This window comes from Chaetura pelagica, unplaced genomic scaffold (genome assembly GCF_000747805.2).
Source record: "Chaetura pelagica isolate M959 unplaced genomic scaffold, ChaPel_1.0 scaffold526, whole genome shotgun sequence".
Classification (NCBI taxonomy): Eukaryota; Metazoa; Chordata; class Aves; order Apodiformes; family Apodidae; genus Chaetura; species Chaetura pelagica.
The window spans coordinates 210,953-233,382 of NW_009953500.1; the positions used below are offsets into that span (position 1 = coordinate 210,953).

The 22,430-nt window shown below is 44.3% G+C and overlaps 1 protein-coding gene across 1 annotated transcript in view; it reads left to right on the forward strand.

Annotated features, from left to right (window-relative positions):
- GFPT1 (glutamine--fructose-6-phosphate transaminase 1) overlaps nt 1-14,584 on the forward strand; it is a 32,900-nt gene extending 18,316 nt beyond the window's left edge. Inside the window, exons 8-21 of the mRNA XM_009999352.1 lie at nt 174-235; nt 934-1,013; nt 1,714-1,767; nt 4,767-4,872; nt 6,248-6,411; nt 6,955-7,050; nt 7,348-7,445; nt 8,512-8,632; nt 9,759-9,916; nt 11,867-11,981; nt 12,262-12,389; nt 13,108-13,275; nt 13,592-13,753; nt 14,362-14,584. Coding sequence (XP_009997654.1) covers nt 174-235; nt 934-1,013; nt 1,714-1,767; nt 4,767-4,872; nt 6,248-6,411; nt 6,955-7,050; nt 7,348-7,445; nt 8,512-8,632; nt 9,759-9,916; nt 11,867-11,981; nt 12,262-12,389; nt 13,108-13,275; nt 13,592-13,753; nt 14,362-14,406 — 1,557 coding nt within the window. The 3' untranslated portion in view covers nt 14,407-14,584. The remainder of the gene's footprint in view (nt 1-173; nt 236-933; nt 1,014-1,713; nt 1,768-4,766; nt 4,873-6,247; nt 6,412-6,954; nt 7,051-7,347; nt 7,446-8,511; nt 8,633-9,758; nt 9,917-11,866; nt 11,982-12,261; nt 12,390-13,107; nt 13,276-13,591; nt 13,754-14,361) is intronic.
- Nucleotides 14,585-22,430: the final 7,846 nt, after the last annotated feature.

Genomic DNA, 22,430 nt, shown 5'->3' on the forward strand with positions numbered 1-22,430 from the left:
ACAATCCCCTTCCTGAGCGAGGTGCCTGGAGCTCTGCTGATGGCTGTGAAGCCTTCTGCTCTGCCCCTTGTACTTACCTGCAGAAACGTGTGCAGCTTCTGTGCTAGGGGTCCTGAAATGGTGGCCCAGGCCCTGGATGAAGGGATAAACAGTTTGTGTTTCTCTTGTTCCAGGAAGGTGCTTTTGCCCTGGTGTTCAAGAGTGTTCATTACCCTGGACAAGCAGTTGGTACCAGGTAAGCTTTGCCATGGGAAACAATGTTCTTGTTGCACCCCGTAGGTCACACTTTTTTGTCCCCCCAAGTTCAAAAACAGTAGAGTAGAGGTTGTTCTCATCACGCCGTACATGCTGGCCTGAGGGTGATTGTTGTTTTCTATTTCCTTTCTCTTTTTTTCCCATTTATCATAACAGAAGATTCCCCCAAATGTTTAGACAATTCCCAGTGACCACCTGTATCACAACAGGTCTGGAACAGCTGTTTTTTGTAGACTGGTTGTGAGACATTTCAAATGGGGATGGTTTGGGCTTTTCCTTTTGGACATTGTGGCAGCATTTGGACAAGTCCATCGGGCTGGCAGCTGGGCCAGCCTGGTGCCCGGGTGTTCTTCACTTGTAAAGGTCACCATCAGTGGGGCTGGTTGAACCACTCGTGCCTGGTGCAGGGTGTGAATTTCAGTGCCACCGCAGCACAGAGAGCAGCAGCCACTGTGCTTCTGGTTCCAGTGCCCGTGGGGTTGCAGTTCCCTCGAAGTTTGGGGAGGCAAGATTCCTCACGTCCTTGCGTTGTGTTGATTCAGAGGCTCTTTTGCTCTGTGCCGTGGCCTCCGGTGTCCGCAGCACCAGCAGCTTCTCTGGGAGGAGCTCTCGGCGCGGTTGCAGTGCTGAGCAGCAGCCCCGGGTGGCTGCGGGGCGGTAACGCGCTGTGTCCCGCAGGCGCGGCAGCCCCCTGCTGATCGGGGTGCGCAGCGAGCACAAACTCTCCACCGACCACATCCCCATCCTCTACAGGACAGGTGAGTGTGAGCATCCCCCTCCCCACAGCCCCCACACGCAGGCCAGTGTGCAAGCACAGAGTTTTGCATGCTCTGAAATACATCTTGCACTTTTAAACTTCCATCTATAAATTAAACCATTCTAATTTTTGTATTTTTTAAAATAATAACTTCTTAACCACATGCTGTTCCACCTCCCACCTCAAGTTAGTCTTTGGTTTTATAACCAGAGCTTCAGCATCCAGTGGTTGCAAGTAAAACTTACGTGCAGTACAATAGAGTAATTCAGTGTAGTAAAGTTAGCAGTACAGTTCAACTTAGATACTTAAGTTAATGTGTGTGGCATGTTGATATTCATGGACTTGGTTGTTTTCAAGAGCAAAAGTAATGGTGTGTTGTAGCCTACAGGCCCTGTACTATCCCAGACCTCCCCCCAGTGTAATTTTAACAAGCAGAACATGGCTCCCCTTGTCTGGCAGTCTCTGTTCATGCTGTCTGTCTGTCTTTCTTGCCCACGTGTATTTTACCACCATGGACACACAGTTGCACCCTTGATAATGAAAAGTAGTTAAGAATTGTCCCATAATTTACCATTGTCAGAGGAGTCTTGGTTGATGCTGGAGAATTAGCACTAATCCCTAATTATGCATGTAACACTTTTTTTTTTTTTAAACTGATTATCTGAACTTTGTTTTTTTTTGTTTTCCAATTACAATTCCAGCTGTACAATCTATGGATCATTCTTTTGATGGAATATCCATAAAAATGGAGGAAGGTGCCAACTAGAGAAAAATCTAATACTTGAAATTTCAGACAAATCCTCCAGTTCCTTAGGAAAGGAATCATAAATGTGGCAAATATGCATTGTCTCTTTAATATGTAGTTATTGCTTTCCATGTAGTGTAAGTGAAGCAAGTGGGATAATCAGAATTCCTCCTTGATCAGAAGCACCATGAGCAACACACAGGGAAATCCTCTCCTCCCATTTCAAATATCCTGACATCACACTCAGCATACACACAGAATTGATGACTTAGTGCAGGTTGTGCTCCCTGCAACTCTGAGGGCAGCAGGAAATGGTGAATTACCTTAAAAAAAAACACAACACAACAACAACCCAAAACAATAGAGTGAAACCCTGTAAGGAGGCTGCTCTTATTGCCAGCATTCTCCAGAATCCCTTCTGGACTTCAACTTGTCACAGGGCTACATCCTCCCTCCTGACCAAAGCCTGACTCTGAATTGCAGCTTCTGGTAGAAGCCCTGAAGGGAACTTCCCCCCAAGGCTGGAACTTCCTTCCCTTTGCTCCTTTATCAGGGTGAACCATTTTTGAATCTCATTAAGAACTTAATTTTTGGGAAGCCTCACCCTTGGTATGTGAGGAACCCACAGCTGAAGCAGGAGAGCACTTTTATAGGAGAGGAAAGGATCTGATTCTGAGCTACTGCAAATAAATGTGATCCCAGCCTCAGGCACCAACATCTCAGCGGGTAAATCTGTGCTTTTGCCAGAGGAGAAACAAAGCTCAGTTTGTTGAAAGGTGAACTGTGCCTGTTCTGTGTCAGGAGTTGCTTTACCTGAACCCAGACACTGGGTGAGGTTTTCTTTCTGCTCACCAAAGGTGTCTCTCTGAAGTCAGCGTGAGTGTGCAGAGTAAAATTCTGAAGTCAGGTTAATTCCCAAGGGGTTTTAAGTCCCTCAGCTTTCAGTGGCACTAAGGCTTTTCTGAAAAAATGGACCGCAGGAAATACATGGATTAGAGAATCTTGAACTATAATAATTGTTTCTTTAATTGTGTAATACTGTCATCTAAAAACACCTCTTAGAAAAATCAGAACTTCAGTGCTGCTCGATTAAGTGTGGAAGAATCTCTGATGAAGCAGCTGTATTAATGTGTGTGATGCTACCTCTGCAGAACTGCTGTGTGTCTAAGATTGTCATAGTGGAGAATGAGGTGGTATCAAAATAGACTCAAACCACTCCCTCACCTCCCCTGCCCAGTTTTTACCAAACCTGTGTTACTCACCACAGTATCTCCATTCTTTGATTAAGAAGGGAGAAGATTAAAAGATTACTTCTGTGTTGCTTCTAAATTCTAGTAAGTGCTGTAGAGCAAACAGTCCAGGTTATCCATAGATAAATGTACAATCTAAGGACTAATCCATAACAGCAACCATAATTGGCTGATGGTACTCACTGCAGTGTTCCAACCACTCCTTGGTAGGGTGTACATACCATGGAGGTGTATGAGCACAGTAAGAACATATTCCAGCTACAGCTGGGTGTGAAAGCTGTGACACAGGAAAGCAATGCAACATAGTAAAGTCAATGCAGGGAAATGTTGTATTTTGAGAAACAAAATCTGCATGTTTTGATCAAGCATGGGTGCTTCTGCTGGAGAATGTCCACTAACACCTTTGCTCTATCCTTTCTCAGCAGCAAATCAGTCTGTCCTGTCTCAACTCAACCTCAGAGTTATTGTTTTCCTGATTTATTGACTTAATAACTGAAGTGGAGGGCTCTAAATTGTTGGCTAAGTGGAACCTTCTTACTGAGTACCAACATGAAAGCAGTATTTTTCGTTTACATTTTCATTTACAGAAGTCTAACTGGCCATCCTGAGCTCTGCTGCCATCCCTGCATCAGTTCAGTATCTAGTGGGTGAAACAACGTTAGAGCTTATGGAATAAACACATCCTAGAGGAAGTTCAATGTTGTTCTTCTTCAGTAATAGCCACATGTAGCTCAATAAGCTGAGCAATCCACCCCCACCCCTCACCATACCCTGCACAATGACTGGCAAATAATTTTTCTGGAGCAAAATTGGTCTTCATGTACATTCCTGTGAGCAAGATTTGGTCCTCATCTGCATTCCTGGTGAGCTTCGCCACCAAGAAGTATTTTCTGCAATTAAAGAGGAGGCAGAGGATTAGAGAGAAGTGGGAATCACCAGCGTTCTTCAGAAAGGATCCCTGGTGAAACACTGAACTTCTTTAAAGGCTTAGGAGAAGTTTTTCAGCAGTTGACCCTTAGTCCTGTGCCCTTCAGTACACCTAGATCCTTCCTTGGTAATAGCAGTTTACAGCACTTTACCAGCTGCACAGGTTTTGGATCAGAATGAGTTTGATATTGATATTTCATCAGAATTAGTTTGATAGCTCAGGAACAACACAAAGGTCTTAATCATGTACTTCCTGATCTGTGTTTGAACACATTAGCTCTGCAAGACAAAAGCAGGTTTGAGTTACATCTGCTGGTGCTCAGTGGGACAGTGTGATTGCTCAGGTGGCAGCTCTGAAAGAATTTCGCCCAGTCCTGAGAGTAATGAACAAAGAGCCAGCAATCCTGCTCCATTTCTCAGTAAAACAGGAGCACAGGAGAAACTTAAAATGATAAACAGGGCAGATTCAACTGGGAAAATGCTGGTATATGTGACTCATAAATGTTTGAGCTTGAATGTTGTTCTCCTAGAGGAGCCACACATAACCTTTAATTTGAATTTTTAACTGATATTTTCCTCTAAACTTAGAAGTCTGTGCTAACATGACAGTTGCAGACTCAATTTGATAGTACACAAAAACCTTGCAAGCAGACTGGGGAAGGGGCACAACAATCTGAGTGCTAAGCATGCTGCCCTTTCCTGTTGTCACTGTGACCACTCAGGGTGATGAAAATAGTGCTTCATGTTGGTGTGCCTTGGGACCTCTGCTTGATGCTGCCCTGCAGCTCCTGCTTTGTCCCTCTGTGCACTCCCTAATCCTCCTGTGTTCCAGGGAAAGACAAGAAGGGAAGTTGCAACCTGTCTCGTGTTGACAGCACCACCTGCCTTTTCCCTGTGGAGGAGAAAGCTGTGGAGTACTACTTTGCTTCTGATGCTAGGTAATGTTTTTCAGTATATTTTAGCATATAGAAAAACATGCTGCTTAAAGCTGAGGCCTTGAACAAGAGATGGGGAAGCTGTGGGGTTTTTTGTGAGTAACAGTAAATTCTGTATATGTGGTTGTTACTTTACAAAGCTTAACTAGTTTAACTGAAAGACACAGAGTTGGATTAGATGGAATTTCTGTTAAAGAAATGGGTGCTCTCTTTGGAGTAGTGGTGGTATCCTTCTTCAAGCACATCTGTTGATAAGATTCCAGAGCAAACCTGAGGGACTACTGACCTAAATTATCAGGACAAATGCTAATTAGAATGGTGCTGATCCAGGGATCTCTGCACACATGCAGTTTCTCTGTCATCAAAGGTGGCTTGTTTTAATCCCAGTGAAGGGAGGAAATTCTAACTTGACAGTAGCCTTACCAGAACTTTTGGTTTTCTCTATATTTGGGAAGTGATTGCTTGTTCCAGAAACTGAAAAACACAGCTATAGGTGACTCCTGCAGCTCTCCCTGTCAGAGCATTTTTTTGATAGTCTTAGGCCACCCTGAGATGTTCTGGTTTTAGAGAGCTTTTCAGTGATTTGCCCAATGCTGGAACAAAAGCTTCCAAAATAGGGAGCTGTTGGATTAGGGAGTTGTGGCTGCCCCATCCCTGGCAGTGTTGAAGGGCAGGTTGGATGGGGCTTGGAGCAACCTGGGCTGGTGGGAGGTGTCCCTACCCATGCAAGGGTGTTGGATCTAGATGATCTCTAAGGTGCCTTCCAACCTAAACCATTCCATTATTTCAGTACAGCTTGTGTTCAACTACAAAACCTAACCAAAGACTTTTAAACCCCACTGGAAATTCCAATATTGATATTCCCCAAGTAAACTGCAGGCAGGGAAGGTGTTTGATCACACCTGACTCTTGGAATGCTTCTAGGGAGATCTCAAAGCACTTTAACAGGTGTCCCAGCTGTCCCAGGTTTCACAGATGGGGAAATGAGACACAGGGAAGGGACAGTGGCTCATCACTGGAAAAACCAAAAGAGGGATCAGCACCTGTGGCTGAGCACTCTGTGTACAAAGACAAATTACTGTCTTCCCGACTTCCACTCTCTAATGGCTAGATCACATTGCTGCACATGCTGCTTTGTCTGAGGAATTCACGGTTTATTCTTAAAGCAGGCACTGAAATTAATACTGAGGTAGGTGGAAAAACCCAGTTGTATTGGCAGTGTGGAAATGTACTTTACTCCTCTTATTTTAAAAGGAATTCCACTGAAATGAGTAACTTTCTTGAATCAGAAGCTGTATGTTGGATTTTAAGTAGGGCTGTAGCCCTCATCTTTTGGGAAGAGTTACCATCTTATGGCAAATGGTGTATGCTTTTCTAGTGCTGTCATTGAGCACACCAACAGAGTGATTTTCCTGGAAGATGATGATGTAGCAGCCGTGGTTGACGGGCGCCTCTCCATCCACCGCATCAAGCGCACGGCCGGCGACCACCCTGGGCGTGCCGTCCAGACCCTGCAGATGGAGCTTCAGCAAATTATGAAGGGTAAGAATCTTTGGATGTCACCTCTGTAGATGCACAGGTCCTCCCTGGAGTCATGGAATAAATCAGGTTGAGGAAGACCTGTGGAAGTCGTCTGGTCCAGCCACTGTGTGAAAAGCAGGGCCCCGCAGATCAGAGTGGTGATTGGCCTGGAGTCGAGTTTGGAATGTCTCTCTGAACACCTGTGCTAGTGCTTCATCACCCTCATGGTGAAAAAAACTTTCCCTCTAGCTGCTTCCACTGTAGTGAAGAGAATCGTGGGGCTGAGGATTTTGCCTCCATCCATTTTTCCCAAGATTGATCCCTAGCAGACTTGCCATTCTGGATCTGACCCTTCACTGGCACATCTAGTAATGTCATGATTGACTCTGCCTCTTGTGAGGAGCTGATGCTTTGGCAGAATAACCATCAACTTAACAACCTCTGCCTGGTAACTGGGCTGTTAGTGACTCTGGTCCAAGCTTTTCCCTAAATGTTTAGGAAAAATGTAAATTACCAGAAGGTAATTGGAAGTGTTCTCATTTGTTTTCTTTCTTTCTTTTATAGGCAACTTCAGCTCATTTATGCAGAAGGAAATTTTTGAACAGCCAGAATCTGTCGTTAATACCATGAGAGGAAGGGTCAACTTTGATGACTACACTGGTAATTAAGATTAAGCCTCTTTTTTTTTTTTTTTTTTTTTTGACAGCTCAGGATTTAGTTGTTATTCACCATAGTTGTAGAGGAGGAAGTAGGTGATGATATGGGAGAACAAAACGTGCTGGTGTCAACTGATGTGCCTATCTGACAGGGAGCACCTCCAGAATTACACACACTGGTGACAAGGTTTCTTTGTGTGGATTTCTTTTGTGCAAAGTTGTTGATGGGACTGGGACACTCTGTGTGTGTTGAGAATTGCTGCAACCTGGCCAGCCTAATTGTTCTTTCTGAATCTTGCAGTAAATCTGGGTGGGCTGAAGGATCACATTAAGGAGATCCAGAGGTGTCGTCGGTTAATCCTTATTGCCTGTGGGACAAGTTACCACGCTGGGGTTGCGGTAAGTGATGGGGCTGGATGTGTCTGTGACCTGTGGCTGGCACAGAACTTGTGTGGAGCAGGGTAAGACAGGGCAAGTGCACAGTGATGAATAGAAACCCTCTAGAGAGCTGTGTACACCAGACACTCAATTTACCAGCAGTAGGAAGTAAAAGCTGAAGAATTTGCATACTTAGGAAAATGCAGCCTGTGACTTTTATTGCTAAGGCAGGCTTTAAAAAACAAAACCTGCCCTGTCATAAAAGGCAGTTGGCAGGAGAAGAGACAATGAGAGAGCAGAATGCAAGTGCTGCAGCAAGGCAGGGGCTGCCATGAGCCAGAAGGGATTTCCTCTGCTGTTTCTGCAGTGCTGGTGCCTGTTTAGAGCCATCTCTGTGCCTGCCCAGGGCAGGTGTCACTTTGGACTGCACAGAAGCACTGGCTGCGTATGCAGCCAACTTGTGCTTTTGTTTCCTCAAGGCCTGACCTAGTCATGGGGTTAAGTGTGGTGGCTGTAGGAGAAGCATTTTCAGACTGCAGCTTGGCAGACCCTCATGGCACAATTAAAAGCACGCTGCAGTTTTACAGAGGATGACTAGCTCCTCTCAGAGCTGCTGCAAAACGCTGCTCTGATGTTCACTGATTTACAAGCACCAGGGAAGAAAATTTCTGTTCCACTCCGCTGGCTCTCTAAGATAATGTTAACAGTAACCCATCGAGCAGAAACAGCTTTCTGGCTTGGCCTGGATGCAAGTGGTGGCTTCAGAGTTCCCCAGTAGCACAGGCTACAGTCTGACAGGGACACCCTGTAGTATATAATATATGAGACTGAATTAAGAACAATCTACATGTGAGGGAGGAGTTGGCCTCACAGGCTTTTTGTGGTGCCAAAAGCCGCTTTTCACTGTGTGGCTTGAATGTGGGTATACTGAGTAATTAAAACATCATGCAGCACTAACTTTCACCTGGTATTTTGACAGTAATATTTTCCAGTGTGTGTCAACTAGAAGGCTTTTCTGTACTCCAAACTCTTGCTGTTTTTTTAAACACGATGTAATATGTAACTTCCTGGCCTCTCCTTTGCTCAGACCCGTCAGGTTCTGGAAGAACTGACTGAATTACCTGTGATGGTTGAACTTGCCAGTGACTTCCTGGACAGAAACACCCCTGTCTTCAGAGATGATGTGTGCTTTTTCATCAGCCAGTCAGGTATGGTCCTGCTTTGCCACCCACTCACTCCCCTCTTTCCTTTCAATTTTAGCTCAGGAGGGAAAGGCAGCAGAGCTAAATGATTGTGCCTGCCTGTAGGATTGCATGTCATACAGAGAGAGGAGAAGTTGGCACAAACATACTAGAGATGGGGAAAAAATAGAGTGGTTCTCCTCCCATCCATCTGCATGCAGGATTTTATTTAGCTGGATCTTACATATGCTAACAGCAGTTTTGTTTCCTTTCTCTGTGAGGAAATGTTCTGCCAATCAACAGACTAAAAAAAAACAAACTACTGAGTTTTGGGTAAAGGCAACTCTTTTTGAATTCTTCTGAATAGTTTTAGTTCTTTAGTTAAAGCACTACCAAATACTGAGCTATGTGGTGGATTGGATCCATAAAAGAAATGAAACTATTACACACAAGTAACAAAAAAATGCCAAAAAAGTTCCCCTCCCCCCCACGTCTCATGTTTATAAACCAACTTTTTCTGCTGCTTTGTATGTGGAGTTTTTGAATCAACGTGTTAAGTCCAATCTAAGCCACCTTGTGTTTGCACAATGCAAACAGTTTTGAACAGGGATCATCAGGTTCTGCAGCCTCCTGTGTTGTTTCATCAGCGGACAATCCCACCCTGTCAGAGGCAGGTGGTGGCAGAGCTCCAGAGGCCAGATGGCACCCAGTGCATCCCCTGCACTCAGCAGCTGAGCTGTGTCCAGAGGTCCCTACGTTTTCCCCCACCCCACACACAACATGCATTTTTATTGACCAGGAAGAGGAAGAAAGGTGGTTTTGCTAAAGGCAGTTCAAGTGCATCTTTTTTTCCTGTTTTAAGCCATAGCAGAACACTGGCTTTTCCTTACACCAACTACTGTTAGGTTTTGTGTTTTCTAGATTTCACTGTCATCTTTTTAGGGTTAAAACACCCTAAAACACCTTATTTCAGCCGGGGCTGAAATCACAGAACTATCTGAATTGGAAGGGCCCTCCAGAGGTCATCTAGTCCAAGTAACTCCCACCTCCTTTGACTTGCAGGCAAACCTCTAAGATTCTATTTGGAAAAATCACTGCAGATTTCTACCTGTGACTGACACTGACCTGAAACTGTCCATACCTGTCTTTTCAGGTGAGACAGCAGATACTTTGATGGCTCTTCGATACTGCAAAGAGAGAGGAGCCTTGACTGTGGGAATCACTAACACTGTTGGCAGTTCTATATCACGAGAGACAGACTGTGGAGTCCATATCAATGCAGGACCAGAGATTGGGGTTGCCAGTACCAAGGTAAGTTGTAACAATCATCACTGAGGTCTACAAACTCATTATTGTTACTGAAAGGTGTTGGCTATAGCATTGAGCCTCTGGGAAATGCCTTCTGGTCCCATTTTACCAGCTGCTATTGAATTTGCAGTTCATGACCATGTGCCCAACAGCACTCCAGTTTCTTTTTCTTGTATCTTGCAAAGGGGTTTTTTTTCCCCTTTTATAATGAAATATAATAGGAAGCAATATCAAGCATTGAAAACAAAGGGTCTCAGAAGGCAGAATTCCCTAAGAGGCAAGAATTATCTTTGTCATCATTTGTGCTGAGGTGCAGGTTTAAACTGAGGACTAAAGATGAAAAAAGAAATTGAAAGGCAAGATTATAGATAGTTTGATAACCTTTAACTGCCCTTAACAGCTCTGCCTTTACTAAAGAAAGTGTGATATTAAATCTGGATTTTTAGCAAATCGGGGAATGGTCTCCCAGAAAACCACTATTGATGTCCACCTAACAGAATCATTCTGTGGTTGATGCATCTGGCTGCGTGTGATACAGTATGAAATAACTTGCTTTACTGCATTTCATTTTGATGAAGTGCTTTTGCACGGTGAAATCTGCTTTGATTTAGTTCTATTTAGAGGCGAGATGATGTCAATCTGTTATATAAATTCAGCCAAAAACCACATTTGAGTTTAATAGTTCATTGGGGAATTTGATCATGGAAAATTCATGAGTCTCTTACAAGAAACTCTTGTTTGTCCCTGGGTTGTTTTCACATGGCCAACGTTAGAGTTTGGAGATAACTGAAAATGGCATTTTCTCTCTGGTGATGTGGGGAGTTACCAAAGCTGTGCGTAAATGAAATATGAACTTGAAAAGATTCTGCCTTAACGTTGCTCAGAACTTCATTGTGGGAACATATGAAAACAGCCCAGGCGCTGTTAGCATGACTGTTTGGTGCTGTTTACTTCTGTAACCTTGAACTGCACCAAAACAAAGTAGATCACATCACAGACTGGCTCACAGACTGGTTTGGGGTGGAAGGGACCTTAAAGATCACTTAGTCCAACCCCCAACATTCCATATCAAACTCTGCTACTCAGTATAACCAAAGCTTTTCTAGATTCCTTCAGAGCTCTTTACCTTTTCTCCAATATAGCAACATGAAAGTTTGTTTGCTTATTGTTTAGGAAGGGAGAGAAATACTACAAACCTTAATTTTAACTTCTAAGTAACTTCAATCCCAGGCTGGCACCAAAAGACCATTTAATAACATTTGTTTTTAGGGACTTCAGAGGCTAGACACTGCAACAGCTGCTTGACAGTGTCCCAAATGTTCTTACAACTAGAATTGCCTTCACTTGAGCACTAATCTCATTGCTGTGCAGCTGACTTTTCCCCACAGTCAGTGGCACCAGTCACTATGGTCTTTTAGAGCAATACAGAGCCTGACCAAGGTGAAGAGTTCTGAATCTGCTCTTAAAGAAGTGGGGTGGGAAATCCCACACCTTGTCAGCTGCCTTTGTGTTCCCTGAACAAAAGATCTCAGCGAGCTGTCCTGCTGTGATGGCCAGATGTTAGTGGTGGGCTTCCAGTGCACATCTCCAGTCAGGGGCTCTGCCCATCTTCTGTGTGTTCAGCATTTATCTGCAGTAAAGATGGACACAGGTTTGGTCACAAAACAGGATTTAATAGGTGTCAGGGAATCTTAGAAATATTCCGTTTCGCTTAATCTCTTGGAGAATAAGGAGATTGTGCCATTGCACCCCTCTGTTTGAGACTTGCTCAAATGAGCTTTTCCCTGTCAATTTCATGTTCACTTCTGCTACTTAATTGGAGACAAAGCTGTCATTTGGTGCCATGTTAAGGATAAAGTCAACAGCTAGTCTTAAGAACTTTGTGTACAGGGTGACAACCATTTGGTTACTGCCTTAATGACCTGTTTTCTCTCTCTCTCTCCCCCTTACCAGGCCTACACCAGCCAGTTTGTGTCTCTGGTGATGTTTGCTCTGATGATGTGTGATGACAGAATCTCCATGCAGGAAAGGCGCAAGGAAATAATGCGTGGTCTAAAGGGACTGCCAGGTAGGAAACCTCTGCATTTACTGCATCTCATCACATGAAGCTCAGTAGCACAGAAGAACTTCAGCAGTGCCTGAACGTTGCTTTTGAAAGACTGAGGGGATCAGACAGGTGCAACTGGCTGTTAGCTGTAACTTCTGCTACCACGTTCTCTCATGTCTGCCTAAACTGGACTCTTCAAACACTGACTCTAGTTGTTACGCAAGTCATTGCTAGCTGTGTGTATGAAGTACAATCAATGTGCAGTTTGAGAGCACACACGACTAGAATTCTTCTCTTCTAGACTTAATTAAAGAAGTGCTGAGTATGGATGATGAGATTCAGAAGCTGGCCACAGAGCTGTACCATCAGAAGTCTGTTCTCATCATGGGACGTGGCTACCATTATGCTACATGTCTGGAGGGAGCTTTGGTAAGAGATTTCTTCCTTTAAAGTTGGTTCACACTTAGCTATGGACTTGAGATTTCAGCACAAGGAGCAACATGTGGCCACAGGTTGTTGTAAAAGCAGCTACTTGCTACAGTGTGTTGGCTGCCAGACTGGGACAGGTAGCTAAAACTCACCGTAGCTCTGCTGGGACTGCTGCTTGTATCCAAGTCATGGAACAGCCACAGGCTGCAGAGGGTTGAAAGGCAGTTTCCACATTCACACTGGGAATGCTTTACTGTGACAGACTGGGCACCCTAATAAAATCAGCTCTTTGATCTGTTGTGGTGGCATTTCCAGGAATGCTCAGCAGCCAAACCTGAGCATGCACCTTCTGAAACTTCAAGCTGCAGTTTTACCTGTGAGGAGATTCCTGTCGCTAGAAGTGCTGTCACCAGCTGATGTGCAAATGCCTCCTCTTTGTGTTTGCCCAGCTGAAGACTGATGTGCTGGCTGAGGGCACATCATAAGACCTGTGGTGGGTTTGCTGTTAGAACTGGGTGTGTTGAGGGCCTGCAAGCAGCTCAGCCCAGATGCACTACGTTGATCTAGGTTTTCAGGCTGGCTTGTCTACATGTGGGATCTGAGGAGAGTCAGAATGCATTTTTACAAAGACAGTAGAAGAAGCCACAGAGATGCTTAAAAAACCAAACCTAAAAGTTTGCCCAAAGCTTTAAGAATGACTGTTTTTACCCCCATTTAGAAAATTAAAGAAATCACCTACATGCACTCAGAAGGGATTCTGGCTGGTGAGCTGAAGCATGGTCCTCTGGCACTGGTGGACAAGCTCATGCCTGTGATCATGATCATCATGAGAGACCACACGTATGACAAGTGCCAGAATGCCCTCCAGCAGGTCATAGCACGTCAGGTAAGTACCTAGAAAAGTTCACAGAGCATCAGAAATGTTGCTTTTAATACAAAAGCAGTTTACAGAGCAGCCAAACTATTTGCTTTAGCGTCACTGCCTAAAACATGAAGTCAGTAGATACTCTGGGCATTCCAATTGCAATTTTGCAGCAGACTGCAGGAGCCTACTGGGGTTTGTTTACCCCTTAAAATGTGCTGGAGGGATACCCAGGGGATGCTGAGCTGTTTTGTTCTAAATTAAGTAAAAGGTGCTGTGAATAAAAGTGAGAAAAGAACCTTCCCGACCTGTTTTTCTTCAACATTTTCCTTTGTTGCAGGGGCGACCTGTTGTGATTTGTGATAAGGAAGACATTGAGACAATTAAGAGCAATAAGAGAACAATCAAAGTTCCCCATTCAGTAGACTGTCTGCAGGGGATCCTGAGCGTTATCCCCCTTCAGCTTCTGGCTTTCCATCTTGCAGTTCTCAGGGGATACGATGTAAGTACAGTGTTCCTTCCCTTCTGCGCTGGTGTTTGCTATCTCCAGATCTGAAAAAGATGTGTTGGGTGATGTTGGAAGTCTGTGGGTATTTTTTGTGTAACTGCTTGAGCTACTTGAATGACCAGGCTCAGTGGCAGACCTGGCAGTTAGAGAAGCTGCTTGTGAACAGACCTCTAAGGCAGTCTTGTACGCTTGGCCAACTCTTGTGCAGTTTGGGTTTGGAGATGTGTCTGTTTTCTGGTATGAGCACAGGGTTCTGGAGGGCTGGCAGGAACCTACAAGGAAGGTCTCAACCCACAGTTAGACAAGCAGAGTCTGTTTGTGTTCAGTATTTAATCTTAATACATACAGTGGCCTCTAGCTTTTGTCATCTGAGCAATGTAGCAACATAGACTAAAGGGACTAACTCCTTAGTTCTTGATGGAAGAGTTGTAACAATTGAAGTTTATGAACTTTTTCTGCACCAATTAGCCTAAATGAACATGGAAATATATTCAGTTGTTTTCAATTTAAATGCAGAACAAACATTCCACACATGACAAAGTTATACACAAAGAAAGTGTGTAAATACTCACAAGCATGTTCTTTCTCCTCCCTTTCTGCAGGTTGATTTTCCAAGAAATCTGGCCAAGTCCGTAACTGTAGAGTGAAAGATCATCTGAATCATAGGGGCAAAGGGGAATTAAATGAAATACTTTTTTTGGTACCAAAATAACTTGATTTTAAAGCCCCCTAGGTAAATCTTATTTTGGTAAATCATTATTTAAGATCACCATAATTCCATTACATTAGTGATTGTCAAATTGATTCCACATGTCATAGCTTTGGGTTTTTCTGAACAACAGCTTTCCTATGTCTATAGCTTTGGGTTTTTCTGAACAACAGCTTTCCAAGAAGTTACACGGTTTTCTTTAAAGATGACTGAGTCTTCTAGGTAAGGGGCCCTCCACTTTACTTTAAGATAATGTCATTGTTTCATATCCAGTGTGGCTCATTCCAATCATTGATGAGAAACCATTAAATTAATTACCTGTCATGCTCTCAGGCAGTGAAGCAGGATAACAGAATATACAACTGGAACAAGAGCTGTTAGAGATATTTTAACAGTGAATGAAACTGTAAACGAGCATTTGGGGTCAAATTCTGCCTTATGTACAACAGGGAGTTCAGCTGGCCTGTCACATCCTCCTAAATTTTTGGCACATGGTAAATGTGTTGCTTCAGAAGAATTTTTATCTATGCCAAATACCTAGCAAGTGACAATCCTGTAGACTCAGTGGACCACAGGACAGTGTGTAACACCAGCATAAACCTGTGGTTGTGCCCATCAGGCCACTGAACTCACACTTTTGAGTGTCAGTGGAAGCAGTGGCTGGCTCTGTGTGGATGCTTACCAAAGTGGGGGGAGAAGAGAAGAATCTGAACAGTGCTCAGTTTGTGCTTGTGGTTTGTTGCTGTTCTTTGGGTTTTTTAACCAAGTAGAAGTCTTCCCTTGTTGAGGGTTTTCCCCTGGAACTGAGCACTGTGGCACTATAAGCACATCCCAAGGAAACAGCTTTATGCTCCTGCTGAATGTGCAGGATAAAGTTTGTACCTTTTATCTCTCCAGCAGAGAGATGGAGTCCAGCTCCTTCCCTGAGGCTTTCTACCTTAGCCAAAGTCCCTCAATGAAGGCATGAGTTCTGCTTTAGTTAGGAGCAGTTTGTGTGTGACTTGTGTCAAATTCAGCTGGTTTAAAATTGCAGGGGATAAAAAAAAGCAAGCTTGATAGACAGGACAGAAATACATACCTTGGTAACAGTTTTATAAAAAGCTTGCAGAGAATCAGAAATGACACCAAAAATACACATTCAGGACTTAATACTGACTTTTTGAAAGGGCAGTTAGCTATGTATTTCCTACTGCAAAAAGGTGAATTCACATGCAGGTGAATATCCCAAGTCACTTGGTGCCCCTTAAGAATTCCTTCAAGAAAAATAGTGCTTGAGGACTGTCCTCTGCCCACCAAAAGCCAGCTCTCCTTGCACAGGGTGACTGGTGCTCAGCAGCAGCAGTCTAAGCTGACTCGTCCACTGGAAGATCACTGCTCAGCCTGAGGTGTTTCCAGAGCCTGTGTCTGTAGCAATTCTATTGTATATAAACCACAGTAACTATTTCCCACCAATTCAGTATCAGCTCCAGCCTTAGTTTTGAGAATGAAATGCTGTGTGCCTGGAAACAGCTTCTCAAAACCAATATATGTATGTTTCTTAATACATCATATTCAGATTATTAATTAATGAATGTGTTGTGCTGCCAGTGTCTGTTTAAGAACAAAGTAGTAAATACTGCGTTTTATTGGTACAGCATTTGCTGACGAGGCACTGACTCCTAACAGTGATGTGCCTCTTTCTAAACGTGACCAGGAGGCTTCCCTGCCTCATTTGAAGATGATATTTATCCTTAAGGAAAAACCAAAACATGCTCAATGCTAATAATTTGAAGACAGTTCCTCTTCCTCCTTCTCCCACTCGGCTTGTTTAAGAGAAAAGTGAAACTGCAAACCTTTCACATGGAGACTGGAACCAAGGCAGGGCTCCTCCGCAAAATGACACAAGGACTTGCCAGTATCACATTCTCCTTAGCAGGGGATGTCATGTGAAATGACCCTGAAAGAGAATGAATTTAGGATTTGTTTTTTTTCCTCCTGTTCTGAGCAGAAGAGCAGCAAGCATTGCTTTTATCTAGCCTTGTGCAGATGATTGTGAGCTTACCAAGTCTCCTACCAAAGAGAATGGTAGCCATCCCTGGTCAAACACAAGTTGCTATTCAGTACAAGTTTGATACTGCAGGCTGTTAAGGAGGTTGAAAGTGAGTTGTATACAGAGAGGACCAAAAAGCAGGAGTCTAAGTTAGAAATGTCTGACAGTCTCATGTCGGGTGCAACTGTACAGATATTGCTGAGCTGTTTGGTTTTATGCTGTGATAGAAAAATCCTTATTCTTTGCAATTTGAGGCATTAAAACTCATGACAGATTCTTCATTGTCAGAAGTAAAGGTAGTTCCCCCCCCCCGCATTCTACAAGTTGCCAGTAAACTGCCTGTATAAAACTCTGCCTACCAAACCAGAGGTTTAGTTGCTACTTGCCACTAGGCTGTTGGATGTTGTAATGCTTAATATCAAAGACTGCTGTGGAACACACTTGCTATGAAGAATTTCTCTGATGAGCATGGTAGGGAACCCATTAAGCATCTCGTTGTTAATTGCCATGCCTGTGTGAAGTGAGAATGTATAAAGGACTCTTCTAAGCTTTCCTTACCTCATTTTGTCTAGATGTGTTGCATTTTGATGAACAGATGATTTTTCTGTTTTCCTTAGAAAACTTTTAGATTGTCTTGTGATATTTATTAACAGCCAGTCTTCTGCTCTCCAAAATGAATGTTTTGCTTACTGAGCCAGTAAAACTCCCTCCTTTCTAATTGAGGTGTTTAAAAATTCAGTCACCCTGTCACTAAAATTGAGCCACAGATAAATGCAGACAAAGGCCTTTGCTCTTTGGAATAGCAGCTGCCTACTACTGCAGACTTTTATTCAGAATTTATTTTTATTTAAGTAACTGTTTTCCTCATGTATGTCTACAGAGGCTTAAAGGGAAGCACACACCCAGAGATCTTAGGGTTTTTTAATTACCAAAGACCAGAGAACTTCAGGCTCAGCACACATTGTTTCTCCCCTGCAGATCTCAGACAAATTCCACACAGCTAGTAAGGTAATTTCCTGTTGTGTGTGGGACAAAGCTGTACATGTAACACTTGTGTCAGAAAGGTTTTCCCTTCTAGCTGTACTGAAGAAAGGGTACAGAGAGTTCAGATGAGTGAGTACTGTCTGCCTGCATGTAAGAGCCCAGACAGTATCTGGGGAGCTGTGTCTGTGTAAGGTGCAACAGTGACATGGCAAGTGCCACCTCCTTTTTAGCCTGATCTTATTGCTGAAGGTCATTACCTGCCACTACCACGGGGGTGCCCTTCTGGCCAGAAAGCTGCCTTGACACCTGGACTTGTGAAGTCTCAACCCCTCTGCACTGAAAGAGCTTCACACAGACCATTTCTAAGTCCAGCTGGGAGAGTTCACAGCCACAACACTGCACATGATCGTGCTCAGGAGCCTTAGGACTAGCCCAGACACAGGAGCTTCGGTTAAACTGCAGACTGAACATCTGAAGGCATAAGGAAGACCAACATATTAGTGCAAAATTAGGCTTTTCTCCTCTCTAGCTGTCACTAGTAGTCCTTGATGCCCCAAGTAGGGATTGAAATAGCAGTGTTTAGCTGTGGCTAATTTTAGATCCTACCTGAATGTACCAAACTTGCCTCAAAGCATGGAGTCCCTCCTCCACACTAGAAACAGGAAGAAGAAACAAAGAAGTATTTGGTTTGAATAAAAGGAAAGAAACACAAACTATTTGCCTTCAGCTCATGTAAACAGACATTTGAAGTGGCAAATACCACCCGTTATTCCCCTCTAGAGCTATTTGCCTCTACCTGTACATATCCAACTGGCTTGGTTTGTGGGGACCAGTCTGTATCTGTTGTGTGCTGTATGCAGAAGATGTCTTTCTTTTGTCTGTAGTGTTTTATAATTTGGGTTTGTCTTTTTGCTTACTTTTTTGTATCTCACCCTTTGAATAAAATCAAGTGCCCTACATTAAACAAACTGAATTATTGGTCTTCAGTTAAATTCATTTAAAAATAGGTAACCCCTGTGAAAGTTAAGGGCAGCATGTACAAAGCAGAGTGACCCAGGGCTTAACCCACCTCTCTCCTAACCAGACAGGCATTTTTTCATGTCTGAGATAGAATATATTTCAACTGCCTTTTCCTAACCATGATTTTGCCACTAGTCAGGAGGAAAGCCACAAAACTACCCCCAAGAACAGCTGGTATTACCTTCTGTAGCTTAATTCTCATTGAACTACCACCTTTATATCACCAAACAAATGAAAATCAGTCAGCACAGCCCATATGTGACCTTACTTAGTGAATATTACTCAGTTTCTTTTTTTTAAAAAAAAAGAAACATGTTTGGGTTTATGGGTTGCTTTGCATAACCAGCAGTGGAGAACTACAACACAGATACTGAGGTAGTACAATTAAGTGCACACTCTTGTAAGACAACAGCTAGGGGCTTAGAGATTGTTCATGTCTAAAAAATGCCTGGATAACTTTGTAAGGAAAACCCACAATGACAAAAGACTGTCTGAAATTCCACCCCTCCTCCAGACAGAACCATTAATGGATAAATTTCCTCAGGGAGCTTCACCTCTCCGGGGGGAGAATATAAAACACAGTAATTTCTTTCCTAGGTAAAACAAGCAGCTGGCACTTGCACTTCTCTCAAATGCCTCTTCTATACAAGCACCAGTATTAAAAGGTCACGAGGCTACTTTTTTTAGGCTTAGTGCCTTGAAACAATGCACATATGTCCTTCCTACACAACAAAAGCTGGTGCTTAAGCAGATGTTGGGAGCAAGATGTTCCACTTTTGCTTGCTCAGGTCTGCAAAAATAAACAGCAGTTCTAGCTTGTATTGCAGTCCTAAACAAAAACAAGGCAAACAGCCCTAAGCTTTAGGCTTCCACTGTCATAGCTGTAGAACACTAAAGGAGCAGGGAATATCTGAATGAATCAGCACGGGAAGTTGCCTGGGAGCAGACTCATCCCTGAGTGAGGCCAGGGCTGCTTCACCCTCATGTGTAGCACAGAACCATCCCCTGCAGGGCACGGGGGTGGCTGCACCTCCTGTCACACCAGCCCGGGGACAGAGTACCCTCCTTTAATACACTGCAGGCACTGTACTCTGAAGAGCCACGAAGAACTACAAGATGCTGTCAGGGTTTTCATTTACTTATTTCTCCATCTGGGCCATCTAAGCACCCCCATCATCCTGCACATTTAATTTAATACAAGCAGCAGTGAGAATACAAATGGCAAGGGACACAGCCAGGGTCCTTAGCAAGTCAGCCTGGACTTCTGCTTGCAAGAAAACCATTTCCTTAAATCCTGATGTGGCTAAAAGCACAGAAACACTTCAACCCCACGTAGAGTTGGTGTCATACAATACAGCATTTGAAGATAAATAAGCTCCAAGAAGCGAAGTGAAATTTACAGAAGGTTGAATAAATTGTAGCAGATTTCCTGCTCCAAAGCACTCCCAAGTCCTAGAGCAACCTGGTTCCTAACATTTACTCTTCACATGCTTCCAGTATGTGGGCCTTCAGCACAGGCTCAGTGCTGCTGACTATACACATCTATGCAAGCTTCTTTAAATTACCTGCAGGAGTCCTGTGCATAGCCAAGCCCCTGGGAATGGTGTTTAGTCAACACCTCGTTCTCCTCTTGCTCTCTGGTAAACTGGTTTTCAGCACTGCAGAGCACACCTGTAGCCCCCTACAGTAACTGCACAGAAAACCCCCGTGTAGCACCCAGGATCAGAGAAATGCCACCTGCCCCTGCAAAAAAACCCAGTTCTTGGGTGGCTGTCAGTGACCCAGTGCTCAGCACTATTCATGACTGATAGTGACAGTGACATTGAGAGCAACCTCAGCAAGTCTGCCAATGGCACCAAGCTGGGGGGTGCAGTCAAGATGCCAGAGGGACAGGATGCCACCCAGAGGGACCTGGACAAGCTGGAGAAGTGGGCCCAGGTGAACCTCATGAGGTTCAACAAGGGTCCTGCGTGTGGGCTCGGGCAACCACAGATATCAATACAGGCTAGGGGAAGACATGCTAGAGAGCAGACCTCTGGAAAAAGACCAGGGGGTACTAGTGGACCAAAAGTTGGATATGAGCCACCAATGTGCACTCACAGCCCAGAAGGCCAGCAGCACCCTGGGCTGCATCAAGAGAAGAGTGGCCAGCAGATGGAGAGAGGTGCCTCTGTCCCCACCTGGAGTACTGCATCCAGCTCTGGAACCCCCAGCACAAAAAGGATGTGGACCTGTTGGAGGGTGTCCAGAAGAGAGAAATAAGAATGATCCAAGGACTGGAGCAGCTCTCTGAAGACAGGCTGAGGGAGCTGTGGTTGTTCAGCCTGAAGAAGAGAAGACTGCAGGGGAACCTCTCAGTGACCTTCCAGTACCTGAAAGAGGCCTCTAAGAAGGCTGGGGAGGAGCTGCTCACTAGGGCATGTAACAACAGGACAAGGGGTGATGGTTTCATGCTAGAAAAGGGTAGAGTTAAGTTGGACATCAGGAAAAAGTTATTTAATATTAGGGTGGTGGATCAGTGACCAGGTTGCCTGAGGAGGTGATGGGGGCCCCATCCCTGAAGACATTCAAGGTCAGGCTTGATGGGGCTCTGAGCAATCTGTTCTAGTTGGAGATGTCCCTGCCTATCGTAGGGAGGTTGGACTAGCTAATCTTTATAACTCCCTTCCAACCCAAGACATTCTGTGATTCTTGCCATAGACCCCTTTTGGACATACATCCACAAGTTTGGAAAGAAAACTACACTGCAACGTTCTTGCTGGCCATAGGCAGAACAAGGAGGGGATGTTTTGCCTGTAAAAGTGACTCCCAGTTCCCAGGGTGCTACTTCACAGAAACACTGAGTAGCCAGAGAGCTATTCCTACACACTTGCCTGACCTGCTGCCCAGGCTGGTGTTTGCACTTCTGGGTTTGAGAAAAGCCACCATTCCTTACACCACCTCAGAGAGTGGTTAAAGCTATTTTCTATTCCCCCACCCCCCCCAGGCAGGCAGGCAGCCACCCTCACTGTGGTGGTGTGAAGAGACACAGTGAATGAGCTGCCCCTAGCACAGAGAGCAGCAGTGCAGAGCACAGAGCAGTGAAGGCAGCACAGTGGGACCAGCCTGACCTATGCAGGTGCTGTGTCCTCAGCTCCTGGTGGATTCACAGCCCCACAGCATCACTGTGCAGTGCCATAGTGGCACTCCTTGGCATTCAGAGCATTAACAAGGAGGATTTAAGGGTCTTTAATGATAACTGACAGGCCTTCCTGGGAATCATTAAAAAATGCTGTACAGGGATGGAAATCCAGTGGGACATCCTGGCCAGTTCCACTGCTGTCTTCCCCACTGTACACACCCCCCTCTTTGCTTGGCTGCTCTTGCAGCATCTCCTTGCTACTGCATCGATTTCTGGCTTGCCAGGTTAACAAGTAACAGGCAGCAACAGCTCAGCTTCATCTCTGCTACAGCTCCCTGGGCAATCTCTGCCCACACTGAGGACTAACAGCACTCCAGGAACCTGCATCACTCTGCACAGCCCTGTGCATTTCATCTATCAGATAGGAGAGCATCACTATCCTTTCCCACAGCAGCAAGAAGACAAAACCTTAGGTATTGCTTCAGTGGCAAAACCAGCAACCACAGAGAAGGCCAAGTCCACTCATTGCCTGTGCCTGCACTTGGACAATCTGCCTTCTTCAGCACCAGCTCAGACATGAAAGCAGGGTTTCCCAACTACTGCAGCCAGACCCAAATGTTGCCCAGTGTGCTTAAAAGAGGCTATTCCTCATTTCTCAGCTGACTGGAAGAAACTGCAGACGTAAAAAAAAAAAAAAAAAAAAAAAAAAAAAAAATCTTTTCCGACGCGCTGGGAAAAAAAGGAAAGAGAAAAAAAAAAAAAAAAAAAAAAAAAAAAAAAAAAAAAGCAAGCTGGCTTGCCAAGATGG